Below are 15,386 nucleotides of genomic sequence, written 5' to 3'. Positions count from 1 at the left end.
CCTTCTGTTGTTATCCGTACAGTTCCATGTAAACCCTGGGCAGAGCTAAGCCAGTAACTGTAGCATAAGGAAGCGCAGAGGCTGGAGAATCCTTAGCATCTTCTTACCTGCTCACTGCCCCATTGGCTTTTGAATCCAGGGTAGATAGTGGGCGATGCGAGTGTAGACCGAGGGAGGGAACTGGAAACCGTAGGAGACGATCCCCTGTGCCTCTCCGTTGCAGACCAAAGGGCCACCGGAGTCCCCCTGAGAAAGACAGGGGTTAAGTAGATCATAAACTGTCAAAGTACATTGTGAACTAGCTGGTGCGAATGCAGGCTCTGGTGCCACTGATGGCTGAGTTCAAATCCTGCTTTCACCACTGTGTAATTCCTGGCAACCAGATCAACCTCTCTGGTAGCATGTTGACCCAGGAGTCTCTTACACAGGCTTCCCAGCAATGGTGTGACTGCAGCCCCCAGGGCCGTGAGCTCTAGGAGTCAGGGTGATAGGTAACCGCCCCAGTGCATGGGGCGGATAAAGGTGAGCTGGTCTGGAGGAAGTCGGGGCTGGGCCCCGTGTTGGAAGCGTGGCCCCACCCCTTCTCCTGCAGCCCCATCAGGGGTCCCTCTGCTTTTCTCCATCCACAGACAGAATAAATTTTGTTTAGTGCACTGAGGCATGTGCGGATGTGCACCACTGTTACACACACACACTGCCAGTTGCAGGTGCTCTGCTATTCCTCTGGGCAGCACCTGAATCTCTCCTGGACGGGCTGCCCAAGTGCTCAGCTTCCAGGAAACACTGAGCCCTACCCCCATTCATCTCCCAGCCCTGCCATGCCTCTTCCCTGAGATCCTGCTCTGCCCAGGGCCCAACCCCTTTGCCTGTGTCCCAGCTCCTCCCACACCTCCGCTCGCTCCTTTCCAGTGGCCATGAGACCAGAGGAGCTTTGTCCCTTCACCGTGGAGAATAAGATCTCCTCCAGCCCCAGAGCCAGGGAGGGTGAGATTTTCCCAGGCCAGGACCCCTGGGTGTAGGCCCCATCGGCCAGCACAGCCATCCACCACTGGCCTCTTTTACAGCCTTCCTCATGGCTGAAAAAGGAGGACAGTGTTCCAGAGTGCTCCTTTGGCGGGCAATTGTTACCTCTGAGGTGGCCACATCCCACCTGCTGACCTCGGGGAAGACAGGACGGGACAGCGATACTTACGAAGTTGATGTCGCTGAGTTGGTGGTAGCTGGCTGCACAGACCATGCCACTGCTGAGCGCTGGGTAGAACATGAGACACTTCCTCCGGCTCAGGACGGCGGCGTTGGTCTCGAAGAGCTTCTTGGTCGCTACCTCTGCATCGATGAGGCCCCATCCTGACACGAGGCACTTGGTGTCCACAGGGAGGTCGTTGCCGCTCTTGGGCAGTGGGATGACCTGGACATATTTATTCAGGTTGGCTTTGTGGCTCAGCTGTTACGGGCGGGGAGCAAATGTGTTAGGCTCTGCCCACGAAAGCTCATGACCTAATAAATTCATTAATCTCTCTACGGTGCCACAGGCCTGCTTGTTGTTTGTGCAGTTACAGACTGAGGACTTGTCTATACTATGGGGAAGAGCGACTCCTTCAGGGTCAATTTTCCAGAGTTCAATTTCGCGCACGTAGTAGAGATGCGTAAAATTGAACGATCAGGGGTTTACAGTCCAGCCCTCCACTCCTCGATCTCACAAGGCGTAAGGGAGGTTGACAGGAGAGTTTCTTCCGTCGACCTCCCTCTGGGCAGACGGCCAGGTAAGTCGATGGCAGATAAGTCAATTCTAGCTGTGGAACTGCAGTAGCTAGAATTGCGTATCTGCAGTTGGTTTTCTTGCCTAGTATAGACCAAACCTAAGAGTCCTCCGAGACTGTTCAGTTAGTTTAACCCTGCCGAGGACGTGAATAATGCAGTAGTAGTGCAGGTGTCGACTCTGCAGGCTTCTGGTTGAATCTATGGCAGCAGAGAGGACAGCTGTCCCATAAGGACAAAGCCCAGAGATTTGGGTTTAGATACCAGAGGGAAGATGCACTACCTAAAAGCTACAAACTCTATGGGTATGTCTACATGGCAGTAAAAAATACATGATGCTCAGGGCCCGGGTCAGGAGCAGAGCTAAAAATTGCTAGATGTTCCTGCGCAGGCTGGCTCCGAGGCAATCCCTGCTCATGGGGTTTCAGAGCCAGGAGGTAGGGTTACCATATAAAAAAGAGGACCCCCCGAGTTACTAGTATCTACCAACTCACATTGGCTGTGGCCACAGTACCCCTCCCTTTTGGAAGGGGCATGTTAATGAGGCAGTTTGGAAGATGCTAATGAGGCGCTGATATGACTATGCAGCATACCCCATTAGCATAACGACAGCTGTGTGCGCAATTCGGAACGCATGCAGCCCATGTAGACAGGAGGGAGCCTTTCGAAAGGACCCCCTGACTCTGAAAGCTCCTTCTTCCCATTTAGTTTCCCTCCCGACTACATGGGCTGCGTGCATTCCAAAAGTGGCACTTTGAATTGCGCATGGCTGCCATTATGCTAATGAGGCACTGCATAGTCATATCAGCGCCTCATTAGCATCTTCCAGATTGCCTCATTAACATGCCCCTTCCGAAAGGGAGGGGTAGTGAGGCCACAGCCACTGTGTTAAAGTGATCTGTACAGTACATTAATACAGCATGAGTTGGTTACACTCCCTCTCAGGGGTGTTCTCTTTCTTGAAAAGTCACATATGATAACTCTGTGGGATGTCTGTGCTGTCACTTTTAGCCCCGTTGCTCCAGATCAGCTGCAGCCATGCCACAGATCTCTTATTGCACGGTACACGTGTCCTTAAAGGTAGCCAGTGCAAGGGTTCACAAACCAGCAGAGACTCCTGTTTCCTTTAGGAGAAGAATGTCATTGTAGGGCACCATGTATTCTGGGTGCAGGTGGTAGCTTTCAACTGCAAACATCTGCTGCGAGGCCTCTGGGGCATGGTAATTGTGAGCGCCGAGCCTGACGGTGATGTTCCTTCAAATACATCAAGGCCACTTACATCAGTGGTGTAGCCAAAATATAGTATTTTAGTGTTGGTGCAAGAATTTAAGCAATAAGTTCTATAGTATTTGCTTATAAATTCTAAATGCGTCTGTTTCACCCTGCCACTTATGACTAGACATTTGCTGTAAGGTCTTCAGTCTTGTTAGCATTACACAATAAGTTGTCCTTCTTCACTGCATTACGAAGTAAGTTGCGTAAGATTTTTTTTTTTGTCATTCCTTTAGTGGCTATCTAATCCTTCCTAACAGTTAATCCTGTCTGAAACTCTCTGTAAAATCCTTTCGCAGGAAATTCTCTGTCACTTGCTCAGTGTGAGTGGAGGATGTGTGCATAGTTAAGGAAAAATGTGAAAGCTGCCAGGAGTGCCCAGATGGTCGAGAAGAAGTGATTACTCCGGAGACAATCAGGAAGCACCCACTGTGCTGGGTGCTAGAATTAAATTAGCTGAATTGACAAAACTTGGAGACAGACAGACAGACACCCAGAAGAGTGAGCCGGACAAACAAGAGGTAAGGATGGAAAACCTGACAAGTGCTATCAAAAGATAACTGAGATTAACACCACTTAAGGATCAAGGATTGCGGCATGACATTGAAAAACCCACAGACTCAAATGGGAACTTACAAATATAAAATGGGGTGCTCTTTCCATAGGATTCTGGGTTCGGTCCTCAGAGCTTCTGATCATGGCTGACAGAACCCAGCCGCTCACTTGTGTTCAAGGTAACTGGCCACTAAGTTGACTTGAGTCCTGACAGACTGGTAAATACAGGTTGAACCTCTCTAATCTGGCACCTTCAGGACCTGGACGGTGCCGGACAAGCAAAGTTTCCTGATTACAGGAGGTCAATATTGTCTAGCACATTACCAACACTTCCACTGCTGACTGGGCTCTGAGAAGACATTGAGGGGTAAATTACAGCTCAATAACAGCACAAAACACTGAGAACCAGGACTGGTGGCTGGAAACAAACTTTATGGGACCACAGGAAACTTGGCCACACCCAGTATAATTGGTCACCCAGCTCACTAACATCTTGCTGGATTACACGTGTTGCCGGCGAAGAGAGTCCCGGATTAGAGAGGTTCAACCTAAGAGCATCTGCAGAAGCTGTATCTGTGCGAATACAGGTGCTGCTTTTCATGTTATATTTTCAGTAAACACGACTTAGTGCCTTTTCCCCCCAAAAGATCCCGTGCGCTTCCTTATAAGCACAACAGCAACTCTGCCCTGAGAGGAGGGGAGGGGCTGTATTCCACAGTCAATCAGCAGCTTTCATTCAAAGCTACTTTCCTGTGGGCAGTGTGGCCTAGTGGGCAGGGCAGCGTGCTGTGACTCAGGAACTACAGAGTTAGTTCCTGCCCACTGCTCTGTGCAAATCACTTCCCTCCACATCCTTTACCTGGTTAGACTTGGTGCTCTCCGCGAGAGGGGCGGCATTTCCTATCAGCTGAGTGCTTGGGCAGCCAACCGGGAAAGATTCTAGTGCTGCCCAGCTGACTGGCAGAGCATCCGCAGCTGGCATTGTGTGTTTCTATTTGTGGTGCATATCCACACATACCTCGGTGCACATAACAAAATTTATTCTGCCCATGGATGGAAAAAATAGAGGGAATATTGGATGGGCCTCTTGGTACCGTTGTGATACACATCGTAGAGGAGTTTGGATGGTCCAAGGAAGTCCATTCCTTACAGCTGGGAGCCTGTGCTGGAAGCGTGATGGGGCTGGGGGATGGATTACTTGCAGGAGGGATTGCTGGGTTACCATCCAGGTGGAGCTAGGGTACACTGGGGCAAATGGCCAAGGAGGGCGTGCGCAGATCGGGAATGAGGAAGGTTGAAGAGAGATCAGGCTCTTTGCCCTGCGCTTGGGAGAGAACCAGGACTCTGACCAGGAGGGATGATGTCTTGGGAGGAGCCATGGGCTGGGAGCAGAGGGCAGCTCCTTGCCAGGGTATCTAGGGCTGGTCTCACATGTGGCCCTCGTAGGGAGGGGCAGAGCTGGGGCTCAGTGTGGGAGGGGCGTTCCAGGCGTTTGCTCTAAGAATGTCCTTGTCATTTCTTGTTGCACCTACCCCTGTGAGGTGCTCAGCCCTGTCTCCTCTCAGGGAAGGTGCCCAGCACCTGCAGGATGAGACCTTACTGAGCCTCCCCAGCACCTGCTCCTTGGGCAGGCACTCAGTCCTGTGAAAAGCAGGTGCCACGTGCTCCCAGGTCAGACTGGCAGTGAGTCGCACGTGGCACCTGCTTTGCCCTGGACTGCATGGCTTGCCTGGGAGCAGGGCCATGGGGACTCCATCCCAGCAGCCGCTCGATTCATCTAGTGAAACCGGCGCACCCCCCAGGGTGACGAGTCTCTGGTTTTGGTTAAACGTCAGCCATTGAACTAGGCTGACCTCACCCGAGGTCACAGTGAAATCAGCCTGTCCTCACAGCTTTTCCAACCACCGTAGCCTAGCAGCTCGAGTGCTGGGCTGGGGCCCAGGACCCCTCAGGTCCAGTCCTTGCACTGCCCCTGGCCTATGGGGTGACTCTTGGGCAAGCCATTTCACTGGCTGGTGCCTCAGTTTCCCTTACCTGTAAACAAGGGATAATGACATTAACATCCCTTATTGAGCTTTACCCACACAAAGTGCTGCATCAGAGCTGTGGGTTATTATAATGGAATCCAGCTCAAATCAGACCTTAAGTCAAACAGGTGCAATTCTCTGCCCAGACAAACCCTGAGTCTTCTGGACCCTTTCCCAGTGAGTTAGGCCCTTTAATGAGTTGCCCTAATGCTCTGATATTCCTGTTCCAACCAGAAGCCATCCATGCATTTGTGGGGAAGGGCCAGGGCTTACCCCATGCAGTGAGCGGCGGTCATCACCCAGTCCGGGGCCACCCGAAATCCCCCACAGCTGAAATCACCAAAGACCTTCAGGGCTGCCATGTAGGGTCTGGAGTGGGGCTTGGCTTCATGCCCCCCCACAATCTGACTCCGCAGAGCACCTGGAAGACACGCAGGTGACTAAGCAGGAGAAGGGGGAGACAGCTCCTTCCTCACCTGGTGCATGGACTCGAGCCCATGGCTTCTGCAGCTCACCCGCATGAGCCGAAGGGTAAGGGAGAAGGCATTGGAGCTGCCCCATCTCGGAGTTCGCAGCTCTTCTGGCGCCTCTTCTAGCTTTGGCAGCAGCTTGAGCCTCTTGCTGCCCTGTGGCTGGTTTTATATCTTCAGACCAACAGTGCTCGGAATCCTGAAAACCACATCAGCTGGGCTGGGCTAAACAAACAGCAGAAATGATCAACCTCTCCTGCACCTCCCCTTTCCCGCTGACTTACTCCAAAGCAGCAGGTACGTCCTTCCTGTGCACAGAGTATGCAGCGGTGTAGGGCACCTGAAAAGTTGTGGGCGACATTGGGTCTTAATGTCCACCCACCTGCCTCTCCCTATCCCTCTTCTGTGCCTCTGCTTCCTCCCAAGAGGATCTACACAAAACCAAAAAGCACTTTAATGACTAACAAAATCATTTTTAGGTGATGAGCTTTGGTGGGGCAGACCCACTTCTTCAGATCTGGAAATCGTGCAGACAGTGAACTGACACGACGAATATATAACAGAGAAACAGAAAACAGGGGACTGGACTTGATGACCTCTCGGGGTCCCTTCCAGTGTTCTACAATTCTAACCCCATTGATATTTCAAGGTAGGACAGCTAATACACATCTGACCAATGCAGTTGGTGCTCTCAGTGGGATCTGAGCCCATAACCTTCTGCATTCAAAGCATCTGCCACCCACACTTGAGCTAAGGAGCCTTTGTTGCCAGCACTATCAGATTCATATACAGAGCAGTCACTGGAGGTGGCTGAAGACCAGCGTTGTCTGTAAGCTGTGCGCTTGGGTGGCCCATCCAGGAGCGATTCAGGTGCTGCCCAGCTGATTACCGAGTGCCCACGCCAGCCATAGCTGGCAGTATGTGTTTCTAGTGGTGGTACACGTCCATGCATGCCTTGGTGTACGTAACAAAATGTCCTGTGGCACCATATGGACTAACAGATATTTTGGAGCATCAGCTTTCATGGGCAAAGACTTGCTTCGTCAGATGTGTGGGGTGGTGGTTTCAGAGGGCTATTTAAAGAGTGGGGTTCCAGTAAAAGGGAGGGCCAGAGCTGACAGGGTCTATTCAGTCAGGGTGGAAAAGGCCCTTTATTGGTAGTATGTAGGAAGAAAGGAAAAAACAGGTTGGATAAGACTGGGACGGGGCGGGGGGGAGCTTTTCTCAAACTACACTACCCACCTAAGGAAGCGAGGAAACAGATTGACAGAGCCAGATGGGTACCCAGAAGCCACCTGCTACAAGACAGGCCTTGCAAGGAAAACAAGAGAACACCACTGACCATTACATACAGCCCCCTCCTAAGGCCTCTCCAATGCTTCCTTGGTGATCTGCAACCCATCCTGAACAGTGATCTTTCACTCTCACTGCCCTTGGGAGGCAGGCCTGTCCTCGCCTACAGACAGCCACCAACCTTAAACAAATCCTCACCAGCCACCAGTCACAAAACAGTAACTCTAAGCCTGGAACCAATCCCTGCAACAAACCCCACTGCCAGCTCTGCTCACATATCTACACCAGTGATATCATCACAGGACCTAACATCAACCATGCCATCAGGGGCTCCTTTACTTGCACATCTACGAATATAATATATGCCATCATGTGCCAGCAATGCCCCACTGCAATTTACGTTGGCCAAACTGGACAGTCTCTATGTTAAAGAATAAATGGACATAAATCAGACATCAGGAACGGTAATGTACAGAAGCCCTTGGGGGAACACTTCAAACTCCCTGGACACTCAGTAGCAGATTTAAGGGTGGCAGTCCTGAAACAAAGACATTTCAAAAATCAAATGGAGAGAGAAATCTCTGAGCTGCAATTTATTTGCAAATTTGACTCCATTAACCAAGGATTAAACGGAGACTGGGAGTGGCTCGCGCCTTACAAAAAGAGCTTCTCTGCCCTAGGTGTTAACATCTCCACATTAGACTGAGAATGAGCCATATCCCCACCTGCCCCATTTTATCTGACCTGTTTTTTCCTCTCTTCGTACATACTACTGATAAAGGGCTTTTTCCACCCTGGCTGAATAGACCTTGTCAGCTCTGGCCCTCCCTTTTACTGGGACCCCACTCTTTAAATACCCCTCTGAAACCACCCCCCTACTCATGCATCTGATGAAGCGGGTCTTTGCCCACGAAAGCTTATGCTCCAAAATATCTGTTAGTCTATAAGGTGCCACAAGACTTCTTGGTGTTCTCGAAGCTACAGACTAACACAGCTACCTCTCTGATACATAACGTTCCTCCCATGGCCAGAAAAAAATTAGAGGGAATGCTGCTGAAGAACCATCCTGTGAGAGCAAGGATTATGTATGCAGATCTTCCTGTGAAGTGGAAAATACTAAGCCCTTCGAAAGCTTGACACCTGTGGCGATTTTTGGTGACATGCAGATCATGGACAAGCCGCCAGGGAGAATGCAGTCTGAGACTGAGATTGTGGGTGAAATGCACGTTTCTGCCCCAACAGTTAATGAGCCCTCGGAAGCAGATTGTGAAATTTGACTGGAGGGACATGAGAACAGAACCAGAGTGATAAGGAAGGGGCCTGATAGCGAGGCCGTTTGCAGAGATAGGGACCCAGAGCATCACAGGGCGATGGGAACTCACTTGCATCTCTCATGCAACAGGGCGTGCCAACCGCAGCCTGTGACCGTTAGCCATCTCTGCCTGTGATTCCAGATGATTCCAGATGATTCCATCTGGCTTACAGTTGGGCCAGGGTGGATGTGTTGCTCATCAGAAAAGATGCTTTTCTCCAGCATGTGATACCAAGCGGGAGCTGTGCTTGCCATCTGACAGGGCGTGCATTGCTGTGTGACTCCATGGTGAGACTCAGGCTGGGATTCCCAAAGGAGACTAACAGTCTGGATCCCCAATTCCTTACACCTCTGGAAAATCTCAGACACATGCAATAAATTAGCTGGCTTATAGGGAGGCAGGTTTTGCTGCTGGTGACGCCTGGCTAAATCCTCCGTGGGGAAAAAGTATTATGTTCAGAAGGCACCTGTCATCCTAGGAGACCAAGACTGAAATCTGCTGACATGGGGAAGCTCATCCTGCCACGGGGCAGGTAAATGCTCCATTCTCCTGGCAAGATAGATGCCATAAAGGCAAACGACTTTCTAAAGACCCAGCCAGAGAGTGGGCTATATATGCTGTTGGTGGACCGATAGATTTGTAGGTTCCCTGATTCATAGATTTAAGCGATTGCTGCAGTCATCTCCAGCACCATCCAGGCCTCAGGATTTCCCTGGACTAACTAGTGTTTCACATGCAGCAGCCCTGTGCGTGGTTGAACAAGGGCAGCTCTATTAGAAAAACATCCAGCTAGGTTCAGTGATGGCGAATCCATCACCGCCTGGGGAAGTTCTCCTTACACTAGTAAAAGCTGGCACCTTATTCCCAGGCTGAATGTTTCTAGTTTCTCTTTCTAGCCACTGGAGCGAGTTAGACCTTGGCAGGCAAGCCTGAAGAGCCCATGATTAAGAAATGTTTCGTCCATGTGAAGCTATTAACAGATTCATCCCATAACCTTCTGTTGAAGAACTAAAGAGACTGATTTTTTGCCACGAGGTAAGTTTTCTGATTTTTTAACACTTCCATTGGATCTCCACTGAACCCTCTTCAACGGATCAACATCTGTCTTGGATTCTGGACGCTGGAACCGAGCATGGGATTCCAACAGCGGCTGTACCAGTGCCAACTACAATGGTAAGAACCTCTCTACCAATATGTGATATTCCCCTGTCTATGTGCCCAGGGTCACCTATGCCCTTTTAGCCTCTGCATTGCCATAGGAGCTGAGTAGCCACCATACCTCCCAAATCTTTTCCAGTCACTGCTTCCCAGGACAGACGCCCCCACCTTGCAAGTGTGGGCAATATTCTTTGTTCCTTAAACCGTACCTCCGTTGATCGACCTGCTCAGGGCCAGTCTTCCAGAGTTCAATTTCATGCACCTGGTAGGGATGTGCGAAACTGACCAGTCAGGAGTTGGTGGCTGATCCCTGTACTCAACATCGGGAGGACTAAGGGAGATTGATGGGAGAAACTCTTCTGTCGACCTTCCTCTGAAGACGGCCAGGTAAGTTGATTGCAGATAAGTCCATTCTAGTTACCCAGTTGCTCTAACTAGAATTGTGTATCTGCAGTTGACTTACCTGCCTGGTGTAGCCCAAGCCTCAGTCGTCTGCATTACATAGATTACAGTCTGGCTCCTGACAGATCTCCCAATGCCATGGTAAATGGGGAATCAGCATGGAACGGACGTGTTTCCCATGGGATCCCACAGGGACCAGCTCTTAGGCCTGTGATATTGAATATTTTTGTCAATGACCTGGCGGAAAATGTGCAGTCATGACTGATAACTTTTATAGGTGTAGCAAAGATGGGGGACTGGGAAACAATGAAAAGGAGTCATTTGAATGGCTCTGGGAGTGGGCAAACGAAGTGTGTTTTGATATGGCCAAAGATCACAAAGTCACAAAAGCAACTGCAGCTCTGGCTGGCAGGCAGGGGAGACAGTTTGAGCAGGGGGCCGCTGGCTGCAGCTGCCTTTGTCCCTGCAGCAGCAGCCACCACCACAGGCAGCATAAGGAGCTGCAAATGGCTCTTAAAGAGCCACGTGCAGCTCGGACAAAGCTGCCCAGCCGGGTGACTGCACCCCCTGAGGTGACCCTGCCTTGGCTGTAGCTGCTGCAGGCACTCATGGCATCCCTACCCCTTCCCAGCCTGGGAACTCACCAGCTGGGTTTGTAGAGGTGCTGGGGAGTTGCTGGGTGAGTGGGGCGCTGGGGAGGAGCTGGGTTTGGGGGGCTGGGGTGGACATAGAGGGGAGGAGCACGCTGAGCTCAGTCTTCCTCTGCCACTCCCACCTCTTTATCTCTGCTACCTGTTGCCCTGGCTACTCCCCACCACCCTGATCCATGGGGGTGCAGCCTGCTCAGCCAGCCCCCCGGCTGCAGCCCAGCTGCCTGGGTGGCAGTCTGTGCTGCTGGCATGAGGGGGGAGCAGGCACCAGTGTCAGCTGACCTGCCCCCCCGCTGGGTGTGGCTGACACTTCTTCCTGTGACTCTCTTTACCTCCCTGCCTATTTCCTTATCTGCACGCCAGATCAGTCGGGACTCCTGCCGGCGAGGGAGCCGCACCGGCACAGTGAGGTTCAAATAACTATTTTCTTGCTGTGTCTCACATGTAAAGCCTGGTCACATAGACACCCTGCTGCTCTGGCTGGCTGTTAAACAGAACGCACTGAGCACCGCTGACGTACTATTTACAGAGATACCACCCAATTTTTACACCTCAGTGCCTAATACTTATTCCCTGGGGTGTTGCAAGTGGTTTGCAGAGAGCTGCGGAGTGAGAAAGCCCCAAGTTGTTGGACCTGCTCTCTGCCGCTCTCCACATACCAGATAGCGCAATGGCCTTGTAACCCCAGAGGGGTTGCTGGGTGAGTGGGGTGTCGGGTGAGTGGGGGCTTGGGGCAGAAGCTGGGTTTCTGGGGGCGTCAGGGGACTGTTGGGCAAATGAGGCTTGAGGGAGGAGCTGGGTTTCTGGGGGTGTCAAGGCTCTGGGGCAGGTTAGATTAAATAAAGTGTGTCAGGATGGTGCTAGATCCGGCTGTGAGGGCAGGGGACTGGGCTTGACGACCTTCCAAGGTCCCTTCCAGTTCTATGAGATACGTACATCTCCTTGGGAGGGTTTTCTTTGGGCGCGAGGGAAGATGTGGCAACATCTGGATGGCTGAGCTACCAGCACATCCTCCCCGAGACGAGGAGATACTGACAAAAGTACAGGTTGATGTTCGTTATGATGGACTGTCTCGTATTTCCGTGCACTGTGGCTCTTGAAGTATTGATTTTGTAAGTGAATTTGAAAAACTGGCCCTACAAAAGAGATATATTGGAACAGGAAAAGGTTCAGAAAAACAGCAACAAAAATGATTAGGGGTATGGAGCGTCTGCCATGTGAGGAGAGATTAATAAGACCAGGACTTTTTAGCTTGGAAAAAAGACAATTAAGGGGGGATATGGTAGAGGTATATAAAATCATGACTGGTGTGGAGAAAGTAAATAAAAAATTATTACTCCTTTTCACAACACAAGAACTAGGGGTCACGAAATGAAATTAATAGGCAGCAAGAGAGAGAAAGCCGTGCTAGTTTATATACTATCAAAACAAAAAGCAATCAAGTAACACTTTAAAGACTAACAAAATAATTTATCAGGTGAGCTTTCGTGGGACAGACCCACTTCTTCAGACCATAGCCAGACCAGAACAGAGTCAATATTTAAGGCGCAGAGAACCAAAAATAGTAATCAAGGTAGACAAATCAGAAAACAAATTATCAAGGTGAGCAAATCAGAAAGTGGAGGGGCAGAAGGTGGGGAAGGGTGAAGCCAAGAATTAGATTAAGCCAAGTATGCAAACGAACCCCTATAGTGACCCAGCCGCTCCCCGACCTTCTGCCCCTCCACTCTCTGATTTGCTCACCTTGATGATTTTTTTTCTGATTTGTCCACCTTGATTGCTATTTTTGGTTCTCTGCGCCTTAAATATTGACTCTGTTCTGGTGTGGCTGTGGTCTGAAGAAGTGGGCCTGTCCCACGAAAGCTCACCTGATAAATTATTTTGTTAGTCTTTAAAGTGCTACTTGACTGCTTTTTTGTTTTTAATAGGCAGCAGGATTAAAACAAACAATAGGAAATGTTTTTTCACACAACACACAGTTAACCTGTGGAACTCCTTGCCGGAGGATGTTGTGAAGGCCAAGACTATATCAGAGTTTAAAAAAGAACTAGATATGTTCATGGGGGATAGGTTCATCAATGGCTATTACCCTGGATGGGCATGGACGGTGTCCCTGGCCTCTGTTTGCAAAAGGCTGGAAATGGGCGACAGGGAATTGATCACATGATTCTGTTCATTCCCTTCGGGGCACCTGGCACCGGCCACTGTCGGAAGACAGGATACTGGGCTTGATGGGCCTATGGTCTGACCCAGTGTGGCCCTTCTTTATGTTCTTATGTTCTCACTGTTTTAGTTGCAGACCCAGCTCTAGGCTCTGGGGCAAGTAACACCCCCTCACTCGAGCCAACATGCAAATAACATTCTTACCCTCCTCCCCAGGGGCCACCTGGGAACAGAGCTCATCCCTTCCTTGCCTGAATGCCTCAGACAAATTACCCGTCCCACTAACTACTCATGGCAGGGTCATTCTGGCAGGAAGTGTGTCCAGTCTGCTGTCTCCCCACCTGGCTAATGCACTTTGTCTGCAGCTGTAATCCATGGTGCTGAGTGTGCCTCCTGCCTGACCCATTTCTCCTGGGCAGGCCAGATGCGCTCCTCCATTGCATCTGCCTAGGCATGTTTTGCACCTCCTCTTTAACATCCACACAGATTTTACACAGCTGGTATCTTCAGAGCCTGGGCAGGTACGAGGCCCTCAGAACTAGAATCATAGAATCATAGCGTACTAGGACTGGAAGGGACCTTGAGAGGTCATTGAGTCCAGACCCTGCCCCAATGGCAGGGCCAAGTACTGTCAAGACCATCCCTGATAGACACTTATCTAACCTGTTCTTAACTATCTCCAGAGATGGAAATCCCACAACCTCCCTTGGCAATTTATTCCACTGTTTGACCACCCTGACGGTTAGGGACTTTTTCCTAATGTCCAACCTAAACCTGCCTTGCTGCAGTTTAAGCCCATTGCTTCTTGTTCTATCCTCAGAAGCCAAGAAGAACAAGTTTTCTCCCTCCTCCTTATGATGCCCTTTTAGATACCTGAAAACCGCTATCACGTCGCCCCTCAGTCTTCTCTCTTCCAAGCTAAACAAGCCCAGTTCTTTCAGCCTCTCTTCATAGGTCACATTCTCTAGACCTTTGTTCATTCTTGTTGCTCTTTTCTGGACCCTCTCCAATTTCTCCACATCTTTCTTGAAATGTGGTGCCCAGAAAGTATATAGATAACCCTGGGTTTGTTATCATTTATTAGTTATCATTTACATGCTATTTATTTCCACTTTTTCTCCAAAATAACTGCTATGAATTTATAAACCTGAGGGGCGCAATTTGATGTTCTTGCCTCAGGTACAACATTAGCTAGTTACAGCACTACTCAACTTTGGTTCCAGCCCCCAGGCCTGGCTCTCAATGTTCTGGGCTGTTCTTTAGCTGGAATTTACTCCTCAATGTCTTCCAGGAGCCCAGTGAGCAGTGGAAGGGTTGGTAACAAGCAAGACCATACGGCCCCCCCCCGGGGTCCGGCAACTCCTCTCATTTGGCACCAGTCAGGTCCCGAGGGTGGCGGACGAGAGAGGTTTAACCTGTAGCTGGAAACGGTGTCTCCAACCGCCTTGGAAGTTTCCATGCTGTGGCTGACATGTTGCTCAGCCCCAGCCTGGCGTGTGTGAGTCAGCAGCAGCTCAGTGGGAATGCAGGCGCCTCTGTTTGGCCTTGGTGTGAGGGGGGTTTCCCTTCTCTGGGGCACAGGGGGGCAGGTGGCACAGCTGTGAGTCAGTCACTGAGAATAATGAAATGTAAATCAGTCCGGAGAGCACAAGCAGGGTGAGAGGGATCCGGCTGAGTGCAGCCCCTGGGCTTCCGGAGAGCCCCAGCAGGAACGAAGGGGCCCCTGGATGGGCCAGCCCCTTGCACGCAGCCCTGGCAGGTTTAGGACTCCTCTCCCCTCAGGCATGTTGTGAGTTTGGCTTGCATGCCATCCCCGAAGGACAGGAGGGGTCTCTGGGCCTGCTGGCAGGCACACCAGCATGGGCAGCTGGGGAAGAGCCAGCCCAGCACAAAGCTGAGGGGGTGAGGTGCCTCTCTGTGCCACAGGGGAGGTCCTGCCGTGCCTGCCCGGGGCAGAGCGTGGCCCCTGGCCCTTCAGCGGGTGCCCCGCCGAGCCCCAGCAGGATGGGGGCAAAGCGATTCGCCCTCTCCCTTCTCCTGCCCCCTGCTGGTGCCGGCAGGACCCTGCGCTGCTCAGCGCGGCCGTCACTCTGCTGCTGGGCATGGGGGCTGGAAGCAGGGGAGTGCCCCCAGCACAGGGGGCCAGACGCCTCCACAAAGAATCCATTCACAGTCAGGGCACCTGGGTCCTGGTTCTCCTCCAGCTCAGGGGACCCCTTAGCAGCATCGCACCCTCTCCCCCGCCCCCGCCCCACCCATGCCATGCTACTTATGTCTTATGATGGCCCCAGTCCTGCAGGCTCCCGTGTTCAATACCTTGTAGTG

At 51.2% G+C, this 15,386-nt stretch overlaps 1 protein-coding gene across 1 annotated transcript; it reads right to left on the bottom strand.

Moving 5' to 3' along the window:
- Positions 1–111: 111 nt before the first annotated feature.
- Positions 112–6,173, bottom strand: LOC142002106 (mast cell protease 1-like). The gene is made up of 5 exons (XM_074977937.1): positions 6,128–6,173; positions 5,886–6,033; positions 2,874–3,012; positions 1,193–1,444; positions 112–246 (listed from the first exon to the last, which is right to left on the bottom strand). Exons 1-5 carry the CDS (start codon positions 6,171–6,173, stop codon positions 112–114), a joined length of 720 nt encoding a protein of 239 aa, XP_074834038.1.
- Positions 6,174–15,386: the final 9,213 nt, after the last annotated feature.

The sequence above is a fragment of the Carettochelys insculpta genome, chromosome 27 (genome assembly GCF_033958435.1).
Source record: "Carettochelys insculpta isolate YL-2023 chromosome 27, ASM3395843v1, whole genome shotgun sequence".
Classification (NCBI taxonomy): domain Eukaryota; kingdom Metazoa; phylum Chordata; order Testudines; family Carettochelyidae; genus Carettochelys; species Carettochelys insculpta.
Note: the sequence above shows the minus strand (reverse complement) of the source record. Positions and strands in the feature narration are given on the sequence as shown.

Excerpts from the sequence above, each read along its gene's own strand:
- LOC142002106 (XM_074977937.1), bottom strand. The coding sequence starts at position 6,173 with ATGGGGCAGCTCCAATGCCTTCTCCCTTACCCTTCGGCTCATGCGG. Across the intron at positions 6,034-6,127 it reads TTACCCTTCGGCTCATGCGG|GTGCTCTGCGGAGTCAGATT; the intron begins GTGAGCTGCAGA and ends CGTGTCTTCCAG. Across the intron at positions 1,445-2,873 it reads TTCTCCTAAAGGAAACAGGA|CTGAGCCACAAAGCCAACCT; the intron begins GTCTCTGCTGGT and ends CGCCCGTAACAG.